Here is a 27,964-nt window from a genome sequence, read left to right on the forward strand (position 1 = left end):
CAAGGTAGTTCTATATTCTACATCTCTTCAACCATCTGCTTATAGTTGCAGGTTGATACTGTTCGCTCCTAATTTGATTCTCAAATCTCATTAAAATGTGCTGAAATAAACAATACTATGGAAGATTATATTAGAAAAACAAATTATTGGTCAAAATAGTTAATAAACCAACAGATTCTAATCTATGTAACCAGCCAGCTAATTAGAAATAGAATTAGCACTCTGTCTTCTTGATTGTGTATTGGCTTATTTGCACATTAAGAAATGAAAATGTGAATAAGAATGCTATGTAGTCAATGCCATTCTTCCTTTTCTACTCACTGTGATACTCAATAAGGATGCTTACTTATAAAAAAAAATCTACTGTCAACTCTATGATTACCAGTACTTCCAATATTATATTTCCCACATTCTGCTTTTGTATAACATTCTCATTTTCAGTCCTGTTCTAGATAATGGAAACCTTAATCATTTGTATAAAGTTCCATAGGTTGATATTTTAGGAGCTGGAAATTCACAGAGTAGTGTTTTATGAAACAAACAGTACTAACACTCAATCATCAGAGAAAGAAAGCATGCTTTGTACAGGTATACTGTGAATGATCACTAAGAACCACAAACTTATTAACTTTCTTTAAATGATAGGAAATAATAATTCCCTAGTGTTAGTGACCTTTGCATTGCCATAATGAAAGTACTTGACAGAAACAACTTAAGAAGCACAGATGTAATTTGAACAATCTTCTCAATTTGGGGGCCTTATTGAGAGGGAAGGCATTATGAGTAACACCATTTATACCATGGTGGGTCTGAAAGCAATAGTTATGTTTGAAATAGCGAAATATAACATATACCCAAGGTCTGTTCCCATTGAACTACTTCCTCCACCTTTGACATAAACAAAACTGAGATTTCTCAAACCTACCATAATTATATGCCAAGCTAATGTCAACTACATTAAATGTAAGTTTCAAGCAATATCACAGAATCCAATAGGAATTCACAGCCCATGAACATCTTGTTATCCAGATATCACTTCTCTAAATGAACAATCTTCCTTACTGAATGAATTGCAAAAACAACACAGCTAGGATTACATAAAATAAACTGCTCTTGAGCAAAATGTGTGACATTTTAACACCCCTACACCCATGGGATTGAAAGGAGAATTAAAAGCAGACAGATCACACTGCCAGTGTCCCTCAACTCTCACAGTGGTTTTCAAATCCCAGGAGAGTATTATAAGTATTAACAGGTGCAGACACTTCATGCAACAGCTGAGGCAGCTCAGAGTTACACTGCTGAATAATCAGAGGGTTTTCTTATGACTTGTATCACTGTAAGGGGAAAACTCTTAGTCTGTACACAATAGTAAGTGTCAATGTCTTCAGGCTGCAGGCTGCTGCTGATGAGAGAGTAATCTGCCCCAGATCAACTGCCACTGAACCTCGATGGGACCCAAGTATGCAAGGTGGATGCCTTATAGATCAATATTTGAGGAGCATTCCCTGGTATCTGCTGGTGCCAGGAAGACCAACTATTAATGTTCTCACTGGCTCAACAATTGATAATTACTTGTTCTCCACTAGATGCAGATAGAGTGGATGGAGTCTGGTTCATCTGGGTATTACATCTTACACCTGAGGTTGAATACAGTGTTAACCTATAGTAAGGTTAACTAACTATAGTAACCTATAGTAAGATAATTTCCATAAAAAGCCAGGCAGCATTCACAACAATGTACTCCACTAATGTCTTACTGATTTGAAAAGCAGAGTAACAGAAGGGCTAGTAGTTCAGAAAGCAGGTTGTTGCTTTATCGTCACTGAGAATGACTTCTATACATGCTGTAAAAACTCTCTCATAAATCTTCCCAGAGGTGGGCTGTGCTTTGATTGCATGCAAATCAGTTGGGGTATGCAAGGCTGGAGCCACCTACAGTATTATTTTGGCTCATCAAATAGACTCACCCTAAATCATAGAGGACTCACATATCCAAGACAGTGAAGAATAGAAAAAAAATATATATATATGCCTTCAGACAACATGTTACTCTTTATTGGTCAAAGAACTGATTCAGTGGGATTATAAAAGTCCTATGTTGTTTTTTATCACTCTCTGTTTCCTTTAGTTCTCTTTCTAGAGTATATTCCTATTAAAAAGGATGACTGGCATCCTTAAATAACCCCAAAAATTTAAAGAAGGACTATATATTCATATAGGTTTGAAAAAGAAAATTCTAAATTGTATCATAAAAATTTGAAGATAAATAATATTACTACACACCCAAACTATCCAGAATCAAAATCTATAGAACTCAATGAATTTCTACACAAATAGAAAAAAAGGAAGCAGTTATTTTATAAGATTTTATACTTCCAAATATATTCTGTGTACATATTCTTCACCAAATGCAAAATGTCCATCACTGTGTTACAAAACAATTAGCTTTCTATCCCCTTTATGGGTTGTCTCTTTTACAATCATTTCATGTTTCAGTTTTGATGTTATTTATCACAAAAATACTTACTCTTCTTCTGATCCTGAAATGCTCTTGATGTGGACATGAGGAACACTTAAAATCGATGTTGAGTCAGGATTGCCTGGAAGGATGAGTCTCTTATCTTCACCTAGGTAATCTTGTTCCTACAGGTATCTGTGTTCTAACAAAGAACTTTAATCAAAGCCTTATAGTACCAGGAATATTCTGAGTTCCCTGAGTTCCCTTCGTTGCTCACTTTGTATTGTAAGTATTTCATATTATTCATTGTATGCTTCATGGTACTATTTATATCTTTGTGACTTCTCATCGCATAAGATACCACGTTCAAAACTGGAGATTTAATTCCTAATAAACTCTTAATAGATCCTCAATTTTATGTTCTATGCCATGTTGTACCACCACCAAGTCTGCCTCAGCAACAAGAAGAATATAATTTTCTTTTTTATTGAGTATTTTCTTTATTTACATTTCAAATGTTATCCCCTTTCCAGGTCTCCCCCTGGAAACCCCCTATCCCATTCCCCCATCCCCTGGTTCTATGAGTGTGCTCCCCCTACCCAAACACTCCTGCCTTCCTGCCCTGGCATTCCCCTACACAGAGACATTGAGAATATAATTTTCAAGGATAGTATTTAGGTCAGTGGAGATCAAGGAAGTAGAAGGGACAGATAAACAGGAATGAATATGAAAGAGCTAAATATGGGAGATGCAGAAAGAGTAGGATCACTAAGATCTGCCCACAAAAGCATTATGATATTGGATGTTTAAGATGCATGATCAAGAAGTTCAACATGAGGACATGAGTCTCCTTCATAGAAGTCTAAGGAAAGGATTATCTTCAGTGTAAAAAGGAGCAAAAGCTCCTCTTTCTAGTTATTTGCCCTACTATCTCCTTACCTTAGTTACTTTTCCTGTTTCTCTGATAAAATACCATCATCAAAGCTACATAAAAGTTTATTTTGCCTCAAAGTCCAAAAACCCAGTTCAAAGGATGAATAAATATCTCATGAAGTAAGAGCCCTGACTTTTTTGTTGAGGACATACATTCAGTATTCATCATTCATTTTCTCAGCTTTGAATGCATCAGTCTCACATATATTACTCACCTGTGTGGGGCAACGGGATACGCACAGACAGCCTGGTCTCCAGTCCAGCTTATGTCTTGAACCCCATTGGAACTATATGGGTGGTAATTTCCACCTACATGGGACAGAAGGCATTGGATCATGTCTCCTTGGCCCCTGGCTCCTGTTGAAGGTACCACCCCCACAGCCCCCACAGGAGAGGTGTGTGGCTATCAGTCACATAGGGACAGCACAAAGCCTTCCCACATGAAAATAAGGATTCCCCCAAACTTTCAGTCAAAGCCAATTAGAGGTACCTGCTGTTGAACCATGAATCACCCCCAGAACTGTATATAAATCCATCCAGGGAATTAAAGGTGTGTGAGAACTACTCCTTAGTCTGAGTCCTTTGATCCAAGAGCACTATGTAACACTTGGAAAGAGATCTTGGGATATTTTTGTTGAGAGGGAAAAAGGTATGGGAAATGGGAAAAATTGTTAGCCTTAAGAAGGCCACACCAATGATTGTCTCTGATGTCTGTATCCTGACTGGATCTAGATGAAAACCCAAGACATTAGGAATTCAGGCAGGTCAGTTCAGCATGTCTGATGATGAAATTCACCAAGGCTGTATATCCTGTAATATATAAATCTCAAAACAAAACTTTAATATCCCCTTTCTTAGAATTGCGAACAAAACACCCATGGAAGGAGTTACAGAGAAAGTTCAGAGCTGAGACAAAAGGATGGACCATCTAGAGACCTCCATATCCAGGGATCCATCCCATAATTAGCCTCCAAACGCTGACACCATTGCATACACTAGCAAGATTTTGCTGAAAGAACCCTGATATAGCTGTCTCTTGTGAGACTATGCTGGGGCCTCGCAAACACAGAAGTGGATGCTCACAGTCAGCTATTGGATGGATCACAGGGCCCCGAATGGAGGAGCTAGAGAAAGTATCCAAGGAGCTAAAGGGAACTGCAACCCTATAGGTGGAACAACAATATGAACTAACCAGTACCCCAGAGCTCTTGTCTCTAGCTGCATATGTATCAAAAGATGGCATAGTCAGCCATCACTGGAAAGAGAAGCCCGTTGGTCATGCAAACTTTATATGCCCCAGTACAGGGGAACGCCAGGGCCAAAATGTGGGATTGGGTGGGTAGGGGAGGGGGGGAGGGTATGGGGGACTTTTGGGATAGCATTGGAAATGAAAATACCTAATAAAAATATTAAAAACAAACAAACAAAAAACCTTTAATATCATCAAGATAATCTTTTTGTTTTATTCTCTGGACTCTAGTTCTTCAGGGGGTCCCTTCCATCAAATCTGATTTATATAACTCTGGAAGTGTAAATACCTTAATCACTTTTTCCAAAAACACAAAGAAAAACCCTTTCCTTAAATCAGCCTATCCTTCAACCAGTAAGCAGGACAAACTGTAGCTTGCCCTCTGTCCCAGAGGAACAATAAAACAACCACAATACTCAAAATAACACACACTTTGGCCTATATAGGCCTTTCTAATTTTTCATGTCAGGATATTAACCAAAAATGCCTGTGGAGCCCATGTTAGAGAATATTATTCTCCTGCAGACTTTATCATAAAAACCTTTAAACAAGTGATTCACATTTCTACTGATACCTGCTTATAAGAGGCAGTTTGTCATACCAAGATTTAAACCTAAAATTCCTGTGGAGCCCATGTTAGTACACAATATGAGTATCCTATAAGACTTGTTAGAGCAATATGTCTTTATACCATCTTTAAGGCAATTAATTCAAACTTCCACTAATATCTGTTATACCATCTGTCTGTTGAGTTCTCTATCAGGAGCCACAGATATTTATTTAATGCCTATTATAATATCTATCTGTTATGCTCTCTACCTGGAGCCACAGACTTCTGTTAATTAATATCTGTTAGTTAATTAATGCCTTTCCACAGCTGATGTTATCCTTTGTAAAAATTCAGGGAAGGATTCTTGTGGACCTTGTATGACTTGAGTAAATGGTTCATGTCTTTTCCCTGATTCTGCTACTTTGTCCCATGCCTTTAAGGCTGACAATCGACACAATGCAAGAGTTTCTTCATCATATACAGTCTGTACTACTACCTCAGCAAAGCAACCTTCACCAAGAGATTTCCAAGGTGTTTGGAAATCTCTCTACCCCTGGCTCTATTTTGTCATGCTATCTCCCTCACCTCATCTCTCCACCATGCAAACAGTTGTAAATTTGCAGCAGGTTCTAGTATTTCTCTTGCAATATCCTTCCAGTCATGGGAGATTATTCTGTTTTTAATAGCCCAAGAAGTCATGATTTGTTTTACAAATGGCGAACACATTCCAAAATTAGTGACACTTTTCTCAGATCTAACACATCCACATGTTGCCATTTGAATTATTGATAACCCTGTGGATAATCATTGTCTGGAGGTCTTTGTTGTATATTAACTGGGTAGACTAAAGTTTGTTTTCTAATATCCTTTTGTTGGCTTTCTCTAATTTTATCTTCTGTCTTTACCTGAGCATTAATTGAAAAATTAAATTCCTCTCTTAAGGTCTGTGTCAATGCTTCATATCTTTGCTTTTGTCCCTTTTCCTGTTCCTGTATTCTTAGTTCAAGGTTCTGTCTCCACATTTTGATTTTCTCCTTATATTGCAATTATGATAGTCTACTGTCTATTTTATTTTGATTGATGAATTTTAGAAGATTATTCTTCAAGCCTGACTTCCAATGCTCATTATTTTCTCTCTGCTGCTCAGTCTGATCTGTGAGCTGCTGCATCGTTTGTTTTAGTATCTTTTCTAGCTCCTGTCTCCAACCATCATTCTCCTCTTTCTTGTGCTTATTTTGACTTATGAAATCCTGAACCTTTAGTTCATTTTTATCATTTTGTCTCTCATTTTGGTTCATAATTTCCTGTGTCTTCAATTCTAGTGTTTCCTCTAAGCCATGTTGCCAAGTCTTAAAGTTCTCTTTCTGTTGTTCATGCTGTTCTATAATTTTCTGCATATTGTGTTCTAAACTGTTCTTCCACAATCTTAGCTTCTCTTTACATTTTAATTCTAATATTGTAGCATCTGCCTTATTTTGATTTGCTAGCTTTAATAAATTATCCTCTAGACTATGTTGTCAAGTCTTAAGCTTATCTCTCTGTTGCTCAGACTCATCTATGAACTTCAAAAGTTTCTGTTCTCGCATCTCTTCCAGCTTACCTCCAACCCTCATCCTCTTTCTGTTGCTTATTTTGACTTATGAAATCCTGAAACTTTAGTTCTAGACCTATGAAATCCTTAATCCTTAGTTCTATTGTTACTTGTAATCTCTTTTCTAAGGCAAGGAATTTTTTATCTAGGGACTAGTCTTTTGAGAAGATATAGTAAATCAAGAGAATAAATATTGCAATACTGATAAATGATAAGGTGTCTATTGCCTTTAAATCCATCCCTGTCAAACCATTCAAAATATCATCAAGTAAAGCCAAAAGGATATGTATTATTTTTCCCATCTTTAAGTATCAAAAGGTTATATATCTCTTTTTATATCAGTAAATTGCCTGGTTGGGGGCCCTTTGTACCTTTATCTCCATGACTCTTTATGGATAAGAAGACACTGAGACCTGCGTGGTCATCTGCGTGGTCATCTGTGTCCCTGGTTTGGGTTTGGGTTGCAGCTGGCATTGTGTGCTTGTGTGCAGATTTCAGGAAATCCACAGCATAAACAAGCAGTCAGGAGCTCCAATCTGGCTGTCCTAGACATGAGAGTGGGGGAGGCAAAGTGGGGGGCGAAGGATACGGAGAAGCGAAAACACAGAAAGGCACTCTCAGGCATAGATGCCCCTATTAGTTCACTGTGTCTGCCCCAAAACTACCTCACAGGCAGTTGTGTTCCCTACAGCTCCAGGCTGAGGTGCTACCCTGGCTGTAGCTCTCAGTCAGGGAGTTGGGGGAATGAGCCTCTCTGTTGTTCTCTGTAGGCCACTCAGACTCAGTCTGTTTCCAATGCACACTGCTGCAGCCTATATTGTTGCCCAAGCCCTATTCAGGGATTGGGGGGCAGTAAAGTTTTATCTCAGGTTAGCTGAGTTCAAATAAATATGTTGGGTGCCATTTTGTTGTGGTAATTCTCCTCCCAAATATGCCCCAACAATGAAAACACAACTCAGTTAATATGGTTACATGATGTGCATCTAGATTGGGCAGATCTACCACAGAACTACCATCTTCCACATCTATGAGACAGACCCCTTAGAACTTGCAGTTTCTTCAGGCCATGTGCGTCTGCTCTGCCTTTCTTCTTCCTCCTCCTCTACCTCCTCTCTCTCTCAAACATCCTTCTTTTCTTTCTTTCTGCTCCTCCTTCCCTCTCTACCTTCTCCCTCTGTGCCCAATCATCAGCTCACTTTACTTTAAAAATTAAGGTGGGAAGAAGGTTTACAAGAAATCACCTGAGTGCTGACTCATTTCTTGTTCACAGCCCCTCACAGGAGAACAGTATTGTCATCAAATATAGTAAGTCCCAGGGCTAGCTACTACGTGTGTGTTTGTGTGCGTGCGTGTGTGAGAGAGAGAGACAGAGAGAGAGAGAGAGAGAGAGAGAGAGAGAGAGAGAGAGAGAGAGAGAGAGAGAGAGAGAGAGAAACAGACATAGACAGATGTACAAAGATAGGCACGTGTATATATGAAGGTCAGAGAGGTCATCTTTCTATCTGGTATTATGGCAAGGACCCATTTACTCCTACTAGTGTTCTGGGTCCTCTTACTCTTAGTTCTCCTGAAAAGTTGCTAGTGATTCTTCCCTATCTTCTTCCCATTTAACCATAGAGATAACCAGATAATTTCGGTATCCAGTTTATTAAGTCAGTTCCATGGATTAAAAGAATAAATCTCAGGTCACTTGATATGTTTGGCTGTCGAGTGCTTTAACCCACTGAGTCATCTTTCAGTCTTGATCTGTATGTATTTTAACTGATCCATGTCAATCCTAGACATGTGGTACTAAACTATCATTGAGAGGGTTGTATATATAATGAGGACAATTTTGAGATACTTTCATAAAATCATAACTCGATGTTTCCTAGTTGTAATGAACCAGCCATATTTACCTAGAATTCTGATACTCTAACTCCTTGGAAGCCTAAAAAGGTCCTAGGAATATATCATGTCCACTTAAAGAAAAAAATGTCAAGATTTCCTAAATCTATCATATAATTTGATCTAACATGAAGACATGATTCTTGGAAGCCCATGTACACAGAGCTGTATTTGCCGTTCCAAATAATTTCTTTTTTTTTTTTTTTAATCTCATCAAACCCTTCCCTTAAAGGGAGGATTCTGCTTGTATTGCACATAAAATTCCAAGGCCCTAATTCACTTAGAACTATTAAAACTCTTTATCATTCTGCTTTTTCATTGATTTTTTTTATTTATTTAGATTTCTTTTTTATTGGATATTTTATTTATTTACATTTCAAATGTTATCTCCATTTCCAGTTTCCCCTCTGCAAACCACCTATCTCATTCTCACTCTTCCTGCTTCTATGAGAGACCTCACCCACCCACATACCACCTCCCACCTCACCACCCTGACATTCCCCTAAACTGGGGCCTCTAGTCTTCACAGGAACAGGAGACTCTCCTCCCATTAATGCCAGATAAGGGACATATGCAGCTGGAGCCATGTGTGCCTCCATGTGTACTCTTTGGTTGGGGACTTAGTCCCTGGATACTCTGGGGATTCTGGTTGGTTGATATTGTTGTCCTTCCTATGTGGCTGCAAAACCCATCAGCTCTTTCAGTTCTTCCCCTAATTTCTATATTGGGGTCCTCCTGCTCAGTCCAATGGTTGGCTGAAAGCATCTGCATTTGCATTTGTCAGGCTCTGGCAGATCCTCTCAGAAGACAGCTATATCAGGCTCCTGTCAGCAAGCACTTCTTAGCATCTGCAAAAATGTCTGGGTTTGTTGTCTGTATATGGCATAGATCCCCAGGGGAGGAAGTCTCTGGATGGCTTTTCCTTCAGTCTCTGCTCCACACTTTGTCCCCACATTTCCTTTAGAGAGGAGAGACTGCCATACCTGGGGATCCATCCCATAATCAGCCTCCAAACACTGACACCATTGCATGCACTAGCAAGATTTTGCTGAAAGGACCCTGATATAGCTGTCTTCTGAGAGGCTATTCTTGGGCCTAGCAAACACAGAATTGGATGCTCACAGTCAGCTATTGGATGGATCACAGGGCCCCCAATGGAGGAGCTACAGAAAATACCCAAGGAGCTAAAGGGATCTGCAACCCTATAGGTGGAACAACAATATGAACTAACCAATACCCCCGGAGCTTGTGTCTCTAGCTGCATATGTATTAGAAGATGGCCTAGTCAGCCATCAGTGGAAAGAGATGCCTGTTGGTCTTGCAAACTTTATATGCCTAAGTACAGGGGAACGCCAGGGCCAAGAAGTGGGAGTGGGGGGGGGGCGGGGGGAGGAGAGTGGGACGGGAGGGCATGGGGGACTTTTGGGATAGCATTGGAAATGAAAATGAAGAAAATACCTAATTAAAAAAATTGAAGATGAGAGTGTGGACCCATACCTCAACTGGGGGCCTTGCCTAATGTCTAGATATGGTCTCTACAGGTTCTCCCTTGCCTTGTTGGAGTTCATCAAAAGACCCTTACTGAAAAAGAACACAGAGACCGCCGCCACGGCTGCAAGCCACATGATATTTTTTTTCTAACTTGCACTGAGGTTTTATTTCTATACAATTTTTAAATATTTTTATTAGGTATTTTCCTCATTTATATTTCCAATGCTATCCCAAAAGTCACCCATACCCCCCCACACACACTCCCCTACCCATCCACTCCTACTTTTTGGCCCTGGCATTCCCCTGTACTATAAATATATAAAATATAAAATATATAAAAATATAAAGTTTGCAAGTCCAATGGGCCTCTCTTTCCAGTGATGGCCGGCTAGGCCATCTTTTGATACATATGCAGCTAGAGTCAAGAGCTCCGGGGTACTGGTTAGTTCATAATGTTGTTCCACCTATAGAGTTGCAGACCCCTTTAGCTCCTTGGATACTTTCTCTAGCTCCTCCATTGGGGGCCCTGTGATTCATCCAATAGCTGACTGTGAGCATCCACTTCTGTGTTTGCTAGGCCCCAGCATAGTCTCACAAGAGACATGTATATCTGGGTCCTTTCAGCAAAATGCTGCTAGTATGTGCAATGGTGTCAGTGTTTGGAAGCTGATTATGGGATGGATCCCCGGGTATGGCAGTCTCTAGATGGTCCATCCTTTCGTCACAGCTCCAAACTTTGTCTCTGTAACTCCTTCCATGGGTGTTTTGTTCTCAATTCTAAAAAGGGGCAAAGTGCCCACACTTTGGTCTTCATTCTTCTTGAGTTTCATGCTTTTAGCAAATTGTATCTTATATCTTGGGTATCCTAAGTTTCTGGGCTAATATCCACTTATCAGTGAGTACATATTGTGTGAGTTCCTTTGTGATTGGGTTACCTCACTCAGGATGATGCCCTCCAGGTCCATTCATTTGCCTAGGAATTTCATAAATTCATTCTTTTTAATAGCTGAGTAGTACTCCATTGTGTAAATGTACCACATTTTCTGTATCCATTCCTCTGTTGAGCGGCATCTGGGTTCTTTCCAGCTTCTGGCTATTATAAATAAGGCTGCTATGAACATAGTGGAGCATGTGTCCTTCTTACCGGTTGGGACATCTTCTGGATATATGCCCAGGAGAGGTATTGCGGGATCCTCCCATAGTACTATGTCCAATTTTCTGAGGAACTGCCAGACTGATTTCCAGAGTGGTTGTACAAGCCTGCAATCCCACCAACAATGGAGGAGTGTTCCTCTTTCTCCACATACTTGCCAGCATCTGCTGTCACCTGAATTTTTGATCTTAGCCATTCTGACTGGTGTGAGGTGGAATGTCAGGGTTGTTTTGATTTGCATTTTCCTATATCTAAACCACAAAAAGACCCAACAATGATAGAGAACTTCAGACCAATTTCCCTTATGAATATCGATGCAAAAATCCTCAATAAAGTTCTTGCTAACGAATCCAAGCACACATCAAAACAATCATCCATGCTGACCAAGTAGGTTTCATCACAGGGATGCAGGGATAGTTCAATATATGGAAATCCATCAATGTAATCCAGTACATAAACAAACTCAAAGACAAAACCCACATGATCATCTCCTTAGACTCGGAGAAAACATTCCACAAAATCCAACACCCATTCATAATAAAAGTCTTGGAAAGATCAGGAATTCAAGGCCCATACCTAACCATGATAAAAGCAATCTACAGCAAACCAGTAGCCAACATCAAAGTAAATGGTGAAAAGCTGGAAGCAATCCCACTAAAATTAGGGACTAGACAAGGCTGTCCACTCTCTCCCTACCTATTCAACATTGTATTTGAAGTCCTAGCCAGAGCAATTCGATAACAAAAGGAGATCAAAGGGATACAAATTGGAAAGGAAGAAGTCAAAATATCACTTTTTGCAGATGGTATGATATATATAAGTGACCCTAAAAATTCCACTAGAGAACTCCTAAGCCTGATAAACAGCTTCAGTGAAGTAGCTGGATATAAAATTAACTCAAACAAGTCAATGGTACAGATTCCCAGGTGGAGCAGTCTCTGGATGGTCTTTCCTTCCATCTCATTTCCAAGATTTGTCCCTGTAACTCCTTCCATGGGTATTTTGTTCCCCATTCTAAGGAGGAACGAAATATCTGCACTTTGGTTTTCCTTCTTCTTGAGTTTCATGTGTTTTGCAAATTGTATCTTGGGAATTCTAAGTTTATAGGCTAATAACCACTTATACTTGAGTGAAAACCATGTGAGTTCTTTTGTGAATGTGTTACCCCACTCAGAATGATATCCTCCAGAACTATCCATTTGCCTAAGAATTTCATAAATTCATTGTTTTAATAGCTGCGTAGTATTGCATTGTATAAATGTAGCACAATTTCTGTATTGATTCCTCTGTTGATGGACATCTGGGTTTTTTCAAGCTTCTGGCTATTATAAATAAGACTGCTATGAACAGGGTGAAGCATGTGTTCTTACTACCAGTTAGAACATCTTCTGGAGATGTATTGCTGGAAAGGTATTGCTGGATCCTCCAGTAGTACTATGTCCAATTTTCTGAGGACTTGCCAGACTCATTTCCAGAGTTGTTGCACAAGTTTGAAATCCCACTAGCAATGGAGGAGTATTCCTCTTCCTTCAAATCCTCGCCAGAATCTGCTGTCACCTGAATATTTGATCTTAGCCATTCTGACTGGTGTGAGGTAGAATCTCAGGGTTGTTTTTATTTGCATTTCCCTGATGATAAAGGATACTGAACATTTTTTCAGATGCTTCTCAGCCACTTGGTATTCCTCAGTTGAGAATTACTTGTTTAGCTCTGGGTCCAATTTTCTCATAGGGCTATTTGATTTTCTGAATTCCAGCTTCTAGAGTTCTTTGTATATATTGGGTATTAGTCCCCTATCGGATTTAGGATTAGTAAACATGCTTTCCCAATCTGTTGGTGTCCTTTTTGTCTTAATGACAGTATCTTTTGCCTTACAGAAGCTTTGCAATTTTATGAGGTCCCATTTGTTGATTATCTTACAGCACAACCCATTGCTATTCTGCTCAGGAATTTTTCCCCTGTGCCCATATCTTTGAGGCTCCCCCCCACCGCCCTTTCTCTTCTATAAGTTTTACTGTCTCTGGTTTTATGTGGAGTTCCTTGATCCACTTAGACTTGAGCTTTGTACAAAGAGATAAGAATGGATCAATTCTTCTACATAATTACTACCAGTTTAGCCAGTACCATTTGTTGAACATGCTATATGTTTCCACCGGATGGTTTTAGATCCTTTGTCAAATATCAAGCGACCATAGGTGCATGAGTTCCTTTCTGGGTCTTGAATTCTATTCCATTGATCTACCTGTCTGTTGCTGTAGCAGTACCATGCAGTTTTTATCACATTAGCTCTGTAGTACAGCTTTAGGTCAGGCATGGTGATTCCACCAGAGGTTCTTTTATTGTTAAGAATAGTTTTTGCTATCCTAGATTTTTGTTATTCCAGAACAATTTGCAAATTGCCCTTTCTAACTCCGTGAAGAATTGAGTTGGAATTTTGATGGGGATTGCATTGAATCTGTAGATTGCTTTTGGCAAGATAGCCATTTTTGCAATGTTGATCCTGCCAATCCATGAGCATGGGAGATCTTTCCATCTTCTGAGATGTTCTTTAATTTCTTTCTTCAGAGACCTTAAGTTCTTATCATACATATTTTTTAACTTCCTTACTTAAAGTCACACCAAGGTATTTTATATTATTTATGACTATTGTGAAGGGTGTTGTTTCCCTAATTTCTTTCTCAGCTGGTTTAACCTTTGTGTAGAGAAAGATCAATGCTTAGTTTGAGTTAATTTTTATATCCAGCTACTTCACTGAAGCTGTTTATCATGTTTAGGAGTTCTCTGGTGGAATTTTAGGGTCACTTATATATACTATCATATTATGTGCAAATTGCTCTGACTAGGACTTCAAGTACTATATTGAATAGGTAGGGAGAAGCTGGGTAGCCTTGTCTAACCCTTAACTCAATACTTCCACCAGAGTTTTGCTTCTGCATATTGCACACAATGACTCTTCTAAGAGTCCCTGTGTTTTGACTCAGTTTTACTAATATGAGATTTTACAAATTTTATAGTTGCTTATAAAGGAACCACTCTCAAATGTTATGCAAAACTTATTTTATAACTTCAATAATTTTTCCTTTCTTGGGGTCCCAATGTTGGCTCTATTTCATTTTTCTAATAATTTCTTCAAACTTTCTTTGCAAGTCAAGCATAAATCTGGAACTACCATTGTGCAGTTATTATACTGTTTCTAAGATGAGAAAACACAGCATGCACCTTGGCCATTAGGACTGTGCTGTGCTATGTCCCATGCCTCAGTTTTTAATTGTTTAAGAAATACATCAAGGAACATCTAGTTTCACAGAATCCAAGAGAGCAGAAGGAGAAAGAAGTAAGAAAGTCAGATATAATAGAATAATATGCACAACAAGGCCAAATGAAAAGCAGTCATGCAAAATGAAATCTACACAGCCATTGTCTAGGGCTGAGGTTAGGAGAAATGGGAACAACTGTTTTTTACAAAGAGCTGCCAAGGGCTACTGAGATGTCTCCATCCGGGCCTACTGCAGGCATTCCCTTATTTCAGATGGTAAGTACCCCGTGGGGGGATTTGTCTCATGCTTCTCAGGGTCCAAGATGCCATCCTTTTCTACAAAGAGCTGCCATGGGCTTCTAAGATGTCTCCATCCTGGCCTACTGCAGGCAGTCCCTGTCATTGTATGCTAACCCCAGCAGCTATAATGAAAAGTATGGAACGGATGCACTGTATGGGATATTTTGAGATATGCCTAGAAGGCCCTTAGGGCTTTTATTTCATTTTATTTTTTACTAACAGTGGAATTATATTGTATAAGGAATTGTTTGTGCCTTTCCGGTCGGAACCAGCACTGGGGCACCTTGGGCAAGGAGCCTGAGGACACCCGGTCCCCACAGGACTCTCCATGGGAACTTAGGACCTCTGGTGAGTGGAAAACAACTTCTGCTCCAATTCAATCTCACGGGACCTGAGACAGCATTAATTAGGGAAGCAGAAAACCCGGCCTGACCAGGGTCACCAGTCCGTTCTGGTCGGCACCAGCACTGGGGCACCTTGAGCGCAGAGTCTGCAGACACCCCCAAGGTCCCCACAGGAATCTCTTTGGGATCTTAGGACCTCTGGTGAGTGGAACACAACTTCTGCCAGGAGGCAGGTTTGAACACCAGATATCTGGGCACCTTCCCTGCAAGAGGAGAGCTTGCCTGCAGAGAGTACTCTGACCACTGAAACTCAGGAGAGAGCTGCTCTCCCAGGTCTGCTGATAGAGGCTAAAAGAATCACCTGAGGAACAAGCTCTAACCAGAGACAACTATAACAACTAACTCCAGAGATTCCCAGATGGCAAAAGGCAAACATAAGAATCTTACTAACAGAAACCAAGACCACTCACCATCATCAGAACTAAGCACTCCCACCCCAACAAGTCCTGGGCACCCCAACACATCCAAAAAGCTAGATGCGGTTTAAAAGGATATCTCATGACAATGGTGGAGGACATCAAGAAGGGCTTTAATAACTCACTTAAAGAAATACAGGAGAACACTGCTAAACAGGCAGAAGACCTTAAAGAGGAAGCACAAAAATCCCTTAAAGAATTGCAGGAAAACACAATCATACAGGTGATGGAATTGAATAAAACCATCCAAGACCTAAAAAGGGAAATAGACACAATAAAGAAAACCCAAAGTGAGGCAACACTGGAGATAGAAACACTAGGAAAGAAATCTGGAACCATAGATTCAAACATCAGCAACAGAATACAAGAGATGGAAGAGAGAACCTTAGGTGCAGAAGATTCCATAGAGAACATTGGCACAAAAATCAAAGAAAATGCAAAATGCAAAAAGATCCTAACTCAAAACATCCAGGAAATCCAGGAAACAATGAGAAGACCAAACCTATGGATAATAGGAGTAGATGAGAATGAAGATTTTCAATTTAAAGGGCCAGCAAATATCTTCAACAAAATTACAGAAGAAAACTTCCCAAACCTAAAGAAAGTGATGCCCATGAACATACATGAAGCCTACAGAACTCCAAATAGACTGGACCAGAAAAGAAATTCCTCCCAACGCATAATAATCAGAACAACAAATGCAATAAATAAAAAGATAATATTAAAAGCAGTAAGGGAGAAAGGTCAAGTAACATATAAAGGCAGGCCTATCAGAATTTCCCAAGACTTTTCACCGGAGACTATGAAAGCCAGAAGTTCCTGGACAGATGTTTATACAGACACTAAGAGAAAACAAATGCTAGCCCAGGCTACTATACCCAGGCAAACTCTCAATTACCGTATATGGAGAAACCAAAGTATTCCATGACAAAATCAAATCCACACATTATCTTTCCACGTTTCTAGCCCTTGAAAGGTTAATAACAGGAAAAAACCATTACAAAGAGGGAAACCACTCCCTAGAAAAAGATAGAAAGTAATACTTCAACAAACCAAAAAGAAGACAGCCAAAAGAACAGAATGCCAACTCTAACAACAAAAATAATAGGAAGCAACAATTACTTTTTCTTAATATCTCTTAATATCAATGGACTCAATTCCCCCAATAAAAAGACATAGAATAACAGCTTGGCTACACAAACAGGACCCAACATTTTGCTGCTTACAGTAAACCCATCTCAGGGAAAAAGACACTACCTCAGAGTGAAAGGGTGGAAAACTATTTTCCAAGCAAATGGTCTGAAGAAACAACCTGGGGTAGCCATTCTAATATTGAATAAAATCAACGTCCAACCCAAAGGTATCAAAAAAGATAAAGAGGGACACTTTATACTCATCAAAGGTAAAATCATTTAAGAGCAACTCTCAATTCTGAATATCTATGCTACAAATGCAAGGGCAGCCACATTCATTAAGGAAACTTTTGTAAAGCTTAAAGCACACATTTCACCTCACACAATAATAGTGGGAGATTTCAACAGACCACTTTCATCAATGGACAGACCGTGGAAACAGAAACTAAACAGGGGCATAGTGAAACTAACAAAAGTTATGAAACAAATGGACTTAACAGATATCCATAGAACTCTTTATCCTAAAACAAAAGGATATACCTTCCTCTCAGCACTTCATGGTACCTTCTCCAAAATAAACCATATAATTTGTCACAAAACAGGCCTCAACAGATACAAAAATATTGAAATTGTCCCATGCATCCTATCAGACCACCATGGACTAAAGATGATCTTCAATAACAACATAAATAACGGAAAGCCAACATTCACGTGGAAACGGAACAACATTCTTCTCAATGATACATTGGTTAAGGAAGGAATAAAGAAAGAAATTAAAGACGTTTTAGAGTTTAATGAAAATGAAGCCACAACATACCCAAACTTATGGGACACAATGAAAGCATTTCTAGATGGAAACTCATATCTATGAGCGCCTCTAAAAAGAAACTAGAGAGAGCACACACTAGCAGCTTGACAACACACCTAAAAGCTCTAGAAAAAAAGGGAGCAAATTCACCCAAGAGGAGTAGACTGCAGGAAATAATCAAACTCAAGGACAAAATCAACCAAGTGGAAACAAGAAGAACTATTCAAAGAATCAACCAATTGAGGAGCTGGTTCTTTGAGAAAATCAACAAGATAGATAAACCCTTAGCCAGACACACTAGAGGGCACAAGGACAGCATTCTAATTAACAAAATCACAAATGAAAAGGGAGAAATAACAACAGATCCTGAAAAAATCAAAAACACCATCAGATCCTTCTAAAAAAGGCTATACTCAACAAAACTGGAAAACCTGGACGAAATGGACAAGTTTCTGGACAGATACCAGGTACCTAAGTTAAATCAGGATCAAGTTATGTTTAGTCCCATAATCCCTAAAGAAATAGAAGCAGTCATTAATAGTCTCCCAACCAAAAAAGAAAAAGCCCAGGACCTGATGATTTAGTGCAGAGTTCTATCAGACCTTCAAAGAAGATCTAATTCCAGTTCTGCACAAACTATTCCACAAAATAGAAGTAGAAGGTACTCTACCCAACTCATTCTAGGAAGCCACAATTATTCTGATACCCAAACCACAGAAAGATCCAACAAACATAGAGAACTTCAGATCCATTTCCCTTATGAATGTCGATGCAAAAATGCTCACTAAAATTCTTGCTAATCGAATCCAAGAACACATCAAAACAATCATCCATCCTGACCAAGTAGGTTTTATTCCAGGGATGCAGGGATGGTTTAATATACGAAAATCCATCAACGTAATCCATTATATAAACAAACTCAAAGACAAAAACCACAAGATCATCTTGTTAGATTCGGAGAAAGCATTTGACAAAATCCAATACCCATTCATGATAAAAATCTTGGAAAGATCAGGAATTCAAGGCCCATACCTAAACATGATAAAAGCAATCTACAGCAAACCAGTAGCCAACATCAAAGTAAATGGTGAGAAGCTGGAAGCAATCCCACTAAATTCAGGGACTAGACAAGGCTGCCCACTTTCTCCCTACCTTTTCAACATAGTACTTGAAGTATTAGCCAGAGCAATTCGACAACAAAAGGAGATCAAGGGGATACAAATTTGAAAAGAAGAAGTCAAAATATCACTTTTTGCAGATGATATGATAGTATATATAAGTGACCCTAAAATTCCACCAGAGAACTTCTAAACCTGATAAACAGCTTTGGCGAAGTAGCTGGATATAAAATTAATTCAAACAAGTCAATGGCCTTTCTCTACACAAAGAATAAACTGGCTGAGAAAGAAATTAGGGAAACAACACCCTACTCAATAGTCACAAATAATATCAAATACCTTGGTTTGACTCTAACTAAGGAAGTGAAAGATCTGTATGATAAGAACTTAAGGTCTCTGAAGAAAGAAATTAAAGAACATCTCAGAAGATGGAAAGATCTCCCATGCTCATGGATTGGCAGGATCAACATTGCAAAAATGGCTATCTTGCCAAAAGCAATCTACAGATTCAATGCAATCCCAATCAAAATTCCAACTCAATTCTTCAATGAATTAGAAAGAGCAATCTGCAAATTCATCTGGAATAACAAAATACCTAGGATAGCAAAAACTCTTCTCAAGTGTAAAAGAACCTGTGCACGAATCACCATGCCTGACCTAAAGTTGTATTACAGAGAAATTGTGATAAAAAACTTCATGGTACTGGTATAGCGACAAACAAGTAGACCAATGGAATAGAATTGAAGACACAGAAATGAACTCACACACCTAGGGTCACTTGATCTTTAAAAGGGAGCTATAACCATCCAGTGGAAAAAAGACAGCATTTTCAACAAATGGTGCTGGCACCACTGGTGTTTATCATGTAGAAAAATGTGAATTGATCCATTCCTATCTCCTTGTACTAAGGTCAAATCTAAGTGGATTAAGGAACTCCACATAAAACCAGAGACACTGGAACTTATAGAGGTGAAAGTGGGGAAAAGCCTTGAAGATATGGGCACAGGGGGAAAATTCCTGAGTAGAACAGCAATGGCTTCTGCTCTAAGTTCAAGAATTGACAAATGGGACCTCATAAAACTGCAAAGTTTCTGTAAGGCAAAAGACAATGTCAATAAGATAAAAAGGCCACCAACAGATTGGGAAAGGATCTTTACCTATCCTAAATCAGATAAGGGACTAATATCCAATATATATAAAGAACTCAGGAAGCTGGACTCCAGAAAATCAAATAACCCCATTAAAAATTGGGGCTCAGAGCTAAACAATGAATTCTCACCTGCGGAATACCGAATGGTTGAGATGCACCTGAAAAAATGTTCAGTATCATTAATCATCAGGGAAATGCAAATCAAAACAACACTGAGATTCCATCTCATACCAGTCAGAATGGCTAAGATCAAAAATTCAGGTGACAGCAGATGCTGACAAGGATGTGGAAAAAGAGGAGCATTCCTCCATTGTTGGTGGGATTGCAAGCTTGTACAACCACTCTGGAGAACAGTCTGGCAGTTCCTCAGAAAACTGGAGGATCCTGCAATACATCTCTTGGGCATAAATCCAGAAGATGTTCCAACTAGTATAAAGACACATGATCCACTATGTTCATAGCAGCCTTAATTATAATAGCCAGAAGCTGGAAAGAACCCAGATGCCCCTCAACAGAGGAATGGATACAAAATATATGGTTCATATACACAATGGAGTACTACTCAGCTATTAAAAAGAATGAATTTATGAAATTCCTAGGCAAATGGTTGGACCTGGAGGGCATTATCCTGACCCAATCACAAAAGAACTCAAATGGTATTTACTCACTCTTAAGTGGATATTAGCCAAGAAATTTAGAATACCCAAGATACAAGATACAATTATGAAACACATGAAACTCAAGAATAACAAAGACCAAAGTGTGGACACTTTGCACCTTCTTAGAATTGAGAACAAAACACCCATCGAAGGAGTTACAGAGACAAAGTTTGGAGCAGAGATAAAAGGATGGACCATCTAGAGACTGCCATATCCAGGGATCCATCCCAAAATCAGCCTCCAAACGCTGACACCACTGCATACACTAGCAAGATTTTGCTGAAAGGACCCTGATATAGCTGTCTCTTTGGAGACTATGCTGGGGCCTAGCAAACACAGAAGTGGATGCTCACAGTCAGCTATCAGATGGATCACAGAGCCCCCAATGGGGGAGCTAGAGAAAGTACCCAAGGAGCTAAAAGGATCTGCAACCCTATAGGTGGAACAACAATATGAACTAACCAGTACCCTGGAGCTCTTGTCTCTAGCTGCATATGTATCAAAAGATGGCCTAGTAGGCCATCAGTGGAAAGAGGGGCCCATTAGCTGTGCAAACTTTATATGTCTCAGTACAGGGGAACGTCAGGGCCAAAAAGTGGTAGTGGGTGGGGAGGGGAGTCGGGGGGAGGATATGGGGGACTTTTGGGATAGCATTGGAAATGTCAATGAGGAAAATACCTAAAAAAATATTTTTAAAAAAATTGTTTGTAAAAAGAAACACCGCAAATGAAATAACCATGGAGAAAGTAACAGCAAAGATTGATCATGAAGTTTGTGTGATCAATAAGTGCATTCCTCTCTCATAATTTCCTCTTCCAGTGGTGATGCTTTAATGACTCAAATACCTTCTCCTTGCCTGTCAGCCTTGGAGATCAAGCTGCTCTTTCTTTCAGGTCTAATCAGAGACTCCTCTATACTGTTCGATACACCTATTTTCATTGTTACCTGAAGAAGCCATGCTAGTCTTTACAGCTCCAGAACTACAAGGGTTTCAACCTATTTTCTGAGGTCCCACACACATTCAGTGGCAGTGGGCCAGGTACAGATTTCACATTCAAGATCAGCAGAGTGCATCCTGAGGATCTGTTAGCATATTACAGGATGCAACATATTTGTGTTGCTCCCAGTGTGATGCAGAACCTAAGAACAACATATTTCCTTAATATGGTCCAGGTGTCAAATAACTTAGTTCTTTGTGAGAAAGAGGTACTGAGAAACCTTTGGTGACTCATTGCAGTTGAGCGCTTTGGAGTATGAGCTCATTGTCTACAGTCTAAGTGTCATGCATTTATTACCTCATCAGCTATAATGACAATGATATTCCATCTGCCTCAGGAGAATAGTGAACAGGTCCCTCTCAACAACCAGCAATGATGGGGATGAAGCTGAGTGAAAACCCATTCTGAACCTACAGGCCTTGTCTGCCTTTGTCATTCAGTGTAAAATAAAGAAGACAAGAAAATTAAGATCCATTCCTTCATTAAACTGTGACCTTTAAAAAATAATTTCATTAATGACTACATTTTATGCTTTTAACTTAAATTCCATTTTGTTTATATAAATATTGCAGGTCCTATATCCCTTTGTTTTCTGTTTGTGTAAAGTATGACTTCATAACATTCAGAGTATGTCTTAACTTCACAAGAAGTATTTTTTTTCCTGACAAAAAGCTGGTTTCTTTTTTCTCTAGCCTTTTCAAACAATATTGACTGCATGTTTTATTCCAAGGACATAACACAGTAATTATCCTATTATTTTCATGTTAGCATTTTCCGTTTGTTTTGAGTAATTTTTCCTATGTCCCCATTTGTTTAAGGTTTGGTGTTTTTATATAATCATAATATTTTACTTTTCCTTCACTTTTATAAATATTAGTTAATTTAATTCAAACTTATTTTCAAATTAAATTTCCTCTAAATTCAGAGTGGTTTGTTTCCTCTCATTTTTGAACTTTTCTGGTAAGTTTTTGTTTTGAAGGGAAATTTTGCTGTTTTTTCTTGTTAGAACTTTGGCTATATTATCCAATTCTCTCCTCATTGTTAGCTTTTAGAGAAAGAAATTACTCCCATTGCCTTTCAGTCCACCTGCACCTATGGCAGATCAGTGTGCTGGCTCTCCCAAGCCTGCAGCCCTGCCTATCTCCAAAGAGAACTGCTCTAACCAGGGAAACAGAAGGCCTGGTCTAACTAGGGACCTTGAAGGCCTGCTCTCACCTGGGACATAGGAGGCCAGCCCTAACAGGGAACAGCACTGCCTGCCTCCCAGGAGGCCTGCTCTAACCCATGTCACACATCTCAATCTGCCTCCAAGGAGATCTGCTCCAGACCAAGACTCCGAGGCACGTAACAGACAGTGAAACATATGTAACAGACAGTGAAAGACAAGTTGAATAACATAAAGAACGGAAGCTAATGTAATTTAAGCACCATCAGAATCCAGTTCTTCTACCACACCAAGCCCTGAGTACCCTAATACTCCAGAAGAGCAATATTCTGACATAAAATTCCAAGTGTCAAAGATGATACAGGCCTTTAAAGAGGATAACAGTAACTTCCTTAAAAAAATACACAAAAAGACAGGGAAATGGGAGGAAGCCCTTAAAGAGGAAAAGAATAAAACCCTTAAAGGAAAATTCCATCAAACAGGTGAAGAAACTGAACAAAAATTTCCAAGATCTAAAAATAGAAATCAAAACAATAAAGAAATCACAAATGGTGGCAACTATGGAGATGGGAAATCTAGGAAAGAGATCAGGAGCTACAGATGTAAGCATCATGAACAGAATAAAAGAGATGAAAAAGAGGATCTCATTTATAGAAAAAATATCAACACATCAGTCAAAAAAAAAAAAAAAAAAAAACCAAAGTATAAAACGTTCCTAACCCAGAACAGCTAGAAGAGGGTGAAGATTCTCAGTTCAAAGCTAGAAACCATCTTCAAAAATCTCATAGAAGCAAACTTCCCTAACTTAAAAAAAAAAAAGATGGCTATAAATGTACAAGAAGCACACAGAACACCAAATAGACTGTGCTAGTAAATAAAGTACTTTCACCATGTAATAATCAAAACACTGGATGACAGAACAAAGAGAGAGTATTAAAAGCTGTCCAGGAAAATGCCAATTAACATGATTGCAGATATATGGGAATAACACCAGACTTCTCAACAAAGACTCTAAAAGGCAGAAGATACAGAGCAGATGTCTTACAGATACAAATATATCACCTAAGCCAGCTGAGATTACCCATCAAAAATGTCAATCACCATAAATGAAGAAACCAAGATATTTCATGTTAAAACCATATCTAACCAATCTAAATCTAAAATAGCCTTACTATTTTGTGCCATTTAAATAATGTCATGATTATATTTCTTCAGGTATCCTGTGTTTGGGTCTTAGGTATACACATTTTCAGTGTGACTCTTCTGATAAGCCCAAGTTGCCTTGCAATCATTCCATTCCTCAATTCTTCAAAATGTGCTAGAGTTTACCTGAAATTCCTCCAGTAGAGGGAGGTATAGCTCTTGCTTTCTTACTAAAGAGATTACAAGTCAGTCACTGTTTCCATAGGCCTTTTAATTTTTCTATTTTCTTTTCCCCATTTTTATTAGGTATTTAGCTCATTTACATTTCCAATGCTATACCAAAAGTCCCCCATACCCACCCACCCCCACTCCCCTACCCACCCACTCCCCCTTTTTGGCCCTGGCGTTCCCCTGTACTGGGGCATATAAAGTTTGCAAGTCCAATGGGCCTTTCTTTGCAGTGATGGCCGACTCATGTATACATGTATAGGACATTGTCAAAATTTTATAGGCAGGAAATTCTGCACCTTGCTCACAACCTTCTCGTGGGTTGATATCTTTTATAATAATATAAACAAGTAAATTGGAAGAATTTTCATATTTTTTCATATATTTGCCTCGGGGTACGTTGTGGGTGTATGTGTTGTCTCTAAGTATGCTGGCCATGTAATTAGTCTGTGTTTTCAGAACCATAATCCTTTTTTTTTTGTTTTTGTTTTTTTCAAGACAGGGTTTCTCTGTGTAGCCATGGCTGTCTTGGAACTCACTCTGTAGACCAGGCTGGCCTCGAACTCAGAAATTTGCCTGCCTTTGCCTCCCAAGTGCTGAGATTAAAGGCATGCACCACCATGCCCAGCCTGTATTCAACTGCACTGCTATGACAAAACTCACTGGTGTCACCACCACTTCCCCAACTCATAGCAAGCACTATAGAAAATTCCTCACACAATATGCAAAATTTACTATTGGCCTATTTTACTCTGTAGCAGTTCCCAAGGTGTGTGCACGAAGAATTTGTTTTTCTTTGCTTACAAGTAGAAATACAAGTAGAAATTCTTGGTATTGAAATGCAAGTTCTCCCTATTACTAGAAGAGGAATATTTAAGCACTTAGTTCTAGCTACTTCTGGAAGAACTCTTATCAAGCTTTTTTTTTTTTTTTTTTACTAGTTTCAGTGTGAAAGTAAATTTTCATTTCTCTGAAAAGTTACCCAAGACTTTATTTTAAGACTTCAATTTAATAATTCTTCTTTTAGTGGCAGAACCATTTATAAATACACTTTTATTGTTTTCATTCTATAGTTCCATTAAAAACATCTGATTATCAACTTCTCTTAGATCCTTCCAATCAGGATGCTAATGCTATATTTTAAATTGTGCCAGTCCCTATATAGATTTAAAAAGACTTTCTATACCAAATTATGATGTTTAACTTTTTTAAAAAATCTGTTTCTTCTTTTTATCTTATTCAGGGAATTATCCATGCCTATATTTTTCCATGTTCAGATTAGACTGTTTATATTGTTAATGTGATTTTATTGATTTTGAGTTTTATTTTTCTTTTTAAATTTAAATGAAAGACCCTATTTGGATTCACAATCTCTGCATTGTATTTTAGGTTGGAATCCATCATTATATCTACCTGCTATATTCTAATTTGACTCAATTTTTTGAGGTCCAAACAATTAACATTTCCTCTTATGTAGCAGGGATTAAGTCAGCAAACTACACAAAATCTATTTATTATCATCTGCATCCTGGCTGGCTCTGTTAGCAGATTTTTCCATACAGGCTATTATTTGTTTAAGTTGTGGATTTTAAATATTATCATTTTTGCTATAGTAAATAAGCATCCTAGAAGCTAGACTCCAGAAAATCAAATAACCCTATTAAAATGGGCTATTGAGTTAAACAAAGAATTCTCAATTGAGAAATCTTGAGTGCCCTAGAAGCACCTAAAGATATGGTTAACAGCTTTAGTCATCAGGGAAATAAAAATCAAAACGACCCTGAGAATCCACCTCACACCAATCAGAATGGCTAAGATCAAAAACTCAAGCAACAGCAAATCCTGGTGAGGATGTGGAGAAAGAGAATCATTTCTCCATTGCCAGTGGGATTGCAAGCTGGCCAAACCACTTTGGAATTGATATGGTGGTTCCTCAGAAAACTGGAAATAGCTCACTGAAGACCCAGCAATACCTCTACTGGGGATATACCCAAATGATGCTCTAATATATAACAATTACACATGCTCCACTATGTTCATAGCAGTCTTATTTATAATAGCCAGAAGCTAGAAACAATCTAGATGTCCCTAAACAGAAGAATCAATACAGAAAATGTTGTACATTTACATAATGGCGTACTGTCTGGCTATCAAAAACAATGACTATGAAATTTGCAGGCAAATGGATGAAACTAGAAAATGTCATCCTGAGTGTAGTAATCCAGACACAAAAGACACACATGGTATGAACTCACTGATAAGTGGACATTAGACCTAAGGCTCAGAATACCACAATGCAACTCATAGACTATATGATGCTTAACAAGAAGGAAGACCAAAGTGCTGATGCTTCACTCCTACTTAGAAGGGGGTACAAAGTCACAGGAGGTTGAGAGAGAGGGAGGAACTGTGGAGTAAGAGAGGAGGGGGATGAAAAATAGGGGTTGCACGATCAAGTATTGGAAGAGACAGGAGAGAAGTCCAGAGGGTCTGGAAAAAGAATAGAAATATGTGGCAGTGATGGGTGGGTAACTAGGTGTAGAAAGTAGAGAGTTTCAGATGTCAGGTAAGTGAGATGATCCAAGTATCCAACAGAGATGATAGTAGCCAAAATTCCCAACAAAAAGGAAATAGTGCCTTTAGAGACCACCAACAGTGGATAGGCACTGAGCCCACCTGAGGGATGGGGCCACTCACCCATCAAAAAATTTTAATTCAGAATTGTTCCTGTCTAAAGGAAACACGGGGACAAATAAATGGAGGAGAGACTGCAGGAAAGGCCACAAAGACTGCCCCACCTAGGTATCCATCCCATCTGTGGATACCAAAACCTGACACTACTGCTGATGCCAAGAGGTGCTTGCTGACAGGAGATTGGTATGACTGTCACCTGAGAGACTCTGTTAGCACCTGACTAATACAGATGCAGATATTCACAACCAACCATCAGACTGAGCCTGAGGACCAAGGTGGGAACAGTTAGGGGAAGGATTGAAGGAGCTGAAGGGGATTATAATCTCATAGGAAGAGCAACAATATCAACTAACTGAAAACCCAGAGTTCCCAGGGACTAACGCCCCCCCCTCCCATCAAAAGAATAAACATGGATAGGTCCATAACTCCAGTTATATATGTAGTAGACTATTTTGTTATCTGGCATCAGTGGGAGGGTAGGCCCTTATTTCTGTGGAGACTTGATGTCCCAGAGAAGGATGATGCTATGGGTGGTGAGGAAGGGTAAATGAGCATCCTTTTAGAGACAAAGAGGAGGCAGGGATGGGATGGGGAGTTTGTTTAGGGGAGACCAGGAAGAAAGACATCGTTTGAATTGTAAACTAATAGGCTCCCTACAAAAGAAATGTGTTTCACCTTAGTTCATGACTCAAGGGACAGGCCAATATTTTGAAAACATCAACAAGATGAAGGGTCCTCTCCTGATTCAGGCTAACTCATAATGTTAGTCTCATGACAAATCATTTGATACTATGTATAAGGGACAGAATGTATTCAATAAACACTAGAGAAGTACTTACATATCATATGCTTTATTCTCTGTGGCAAGACCTGCCAATGAAAATCTTGGTTTTTGATTTTAAAAGGATAAAGAAACCTTTTTATATACTGTCCTCTAAAAATCTTTCCCAATGGGGAGACTCATAGATGGTTATAAAGTTTCTATTCCATATAGCAAAAAATTGAATACCATTCATGAAAATCATTGGAGTTCCTGGTTTCATGTGTCTAATTAGCACAGTATTATCCCTGTCCTTTCATGAGCATTGCTGCTGTCAGTTTAGTCAATTAAAGACTCTTCAGCAAATGCTGAGTCAGAGTAAGGGAGTCAATATTGCTCTGGATTGAAAACAAGGGT

General features: G+C 38.9%; 1 pseudogene and 1 further gene; one reads left to right on the forward strand and one right to left on the reverse strand.

Annotated features, from left to right (window-relative positions):
- Igk (immunoglobulin kappa chain complex) overlaps positions 1 to 27,964 on the forward strand; it is a 3,171,119-nt gene that overhangs the window by 924,443 nt on the left and 2,218,712 nt on the right.
- Igkv15-101 (immunoglobulin kappa chain variable 15-101) lies at positions 1,343 to 1,640 on the reverse strand (annotated as a pseudogene). The gene is given in 1 exon segment: positions 1,343 to 1,640. A coding segment is annotated over 1 exon segment (298 nt).

Source organism: Mus musculus, chromosome 6 (assembly GCF_000001635.26).
Source record: "Mus musculus strain C57BL/6J chromosome 6, GRCm38.p6 C57BL/6J".
Lineage (NCBI taxonomy): Eukaryota > Metazoa > Chordata > Mammalia > Rodentia > Muridae > Mus > Mus musculus.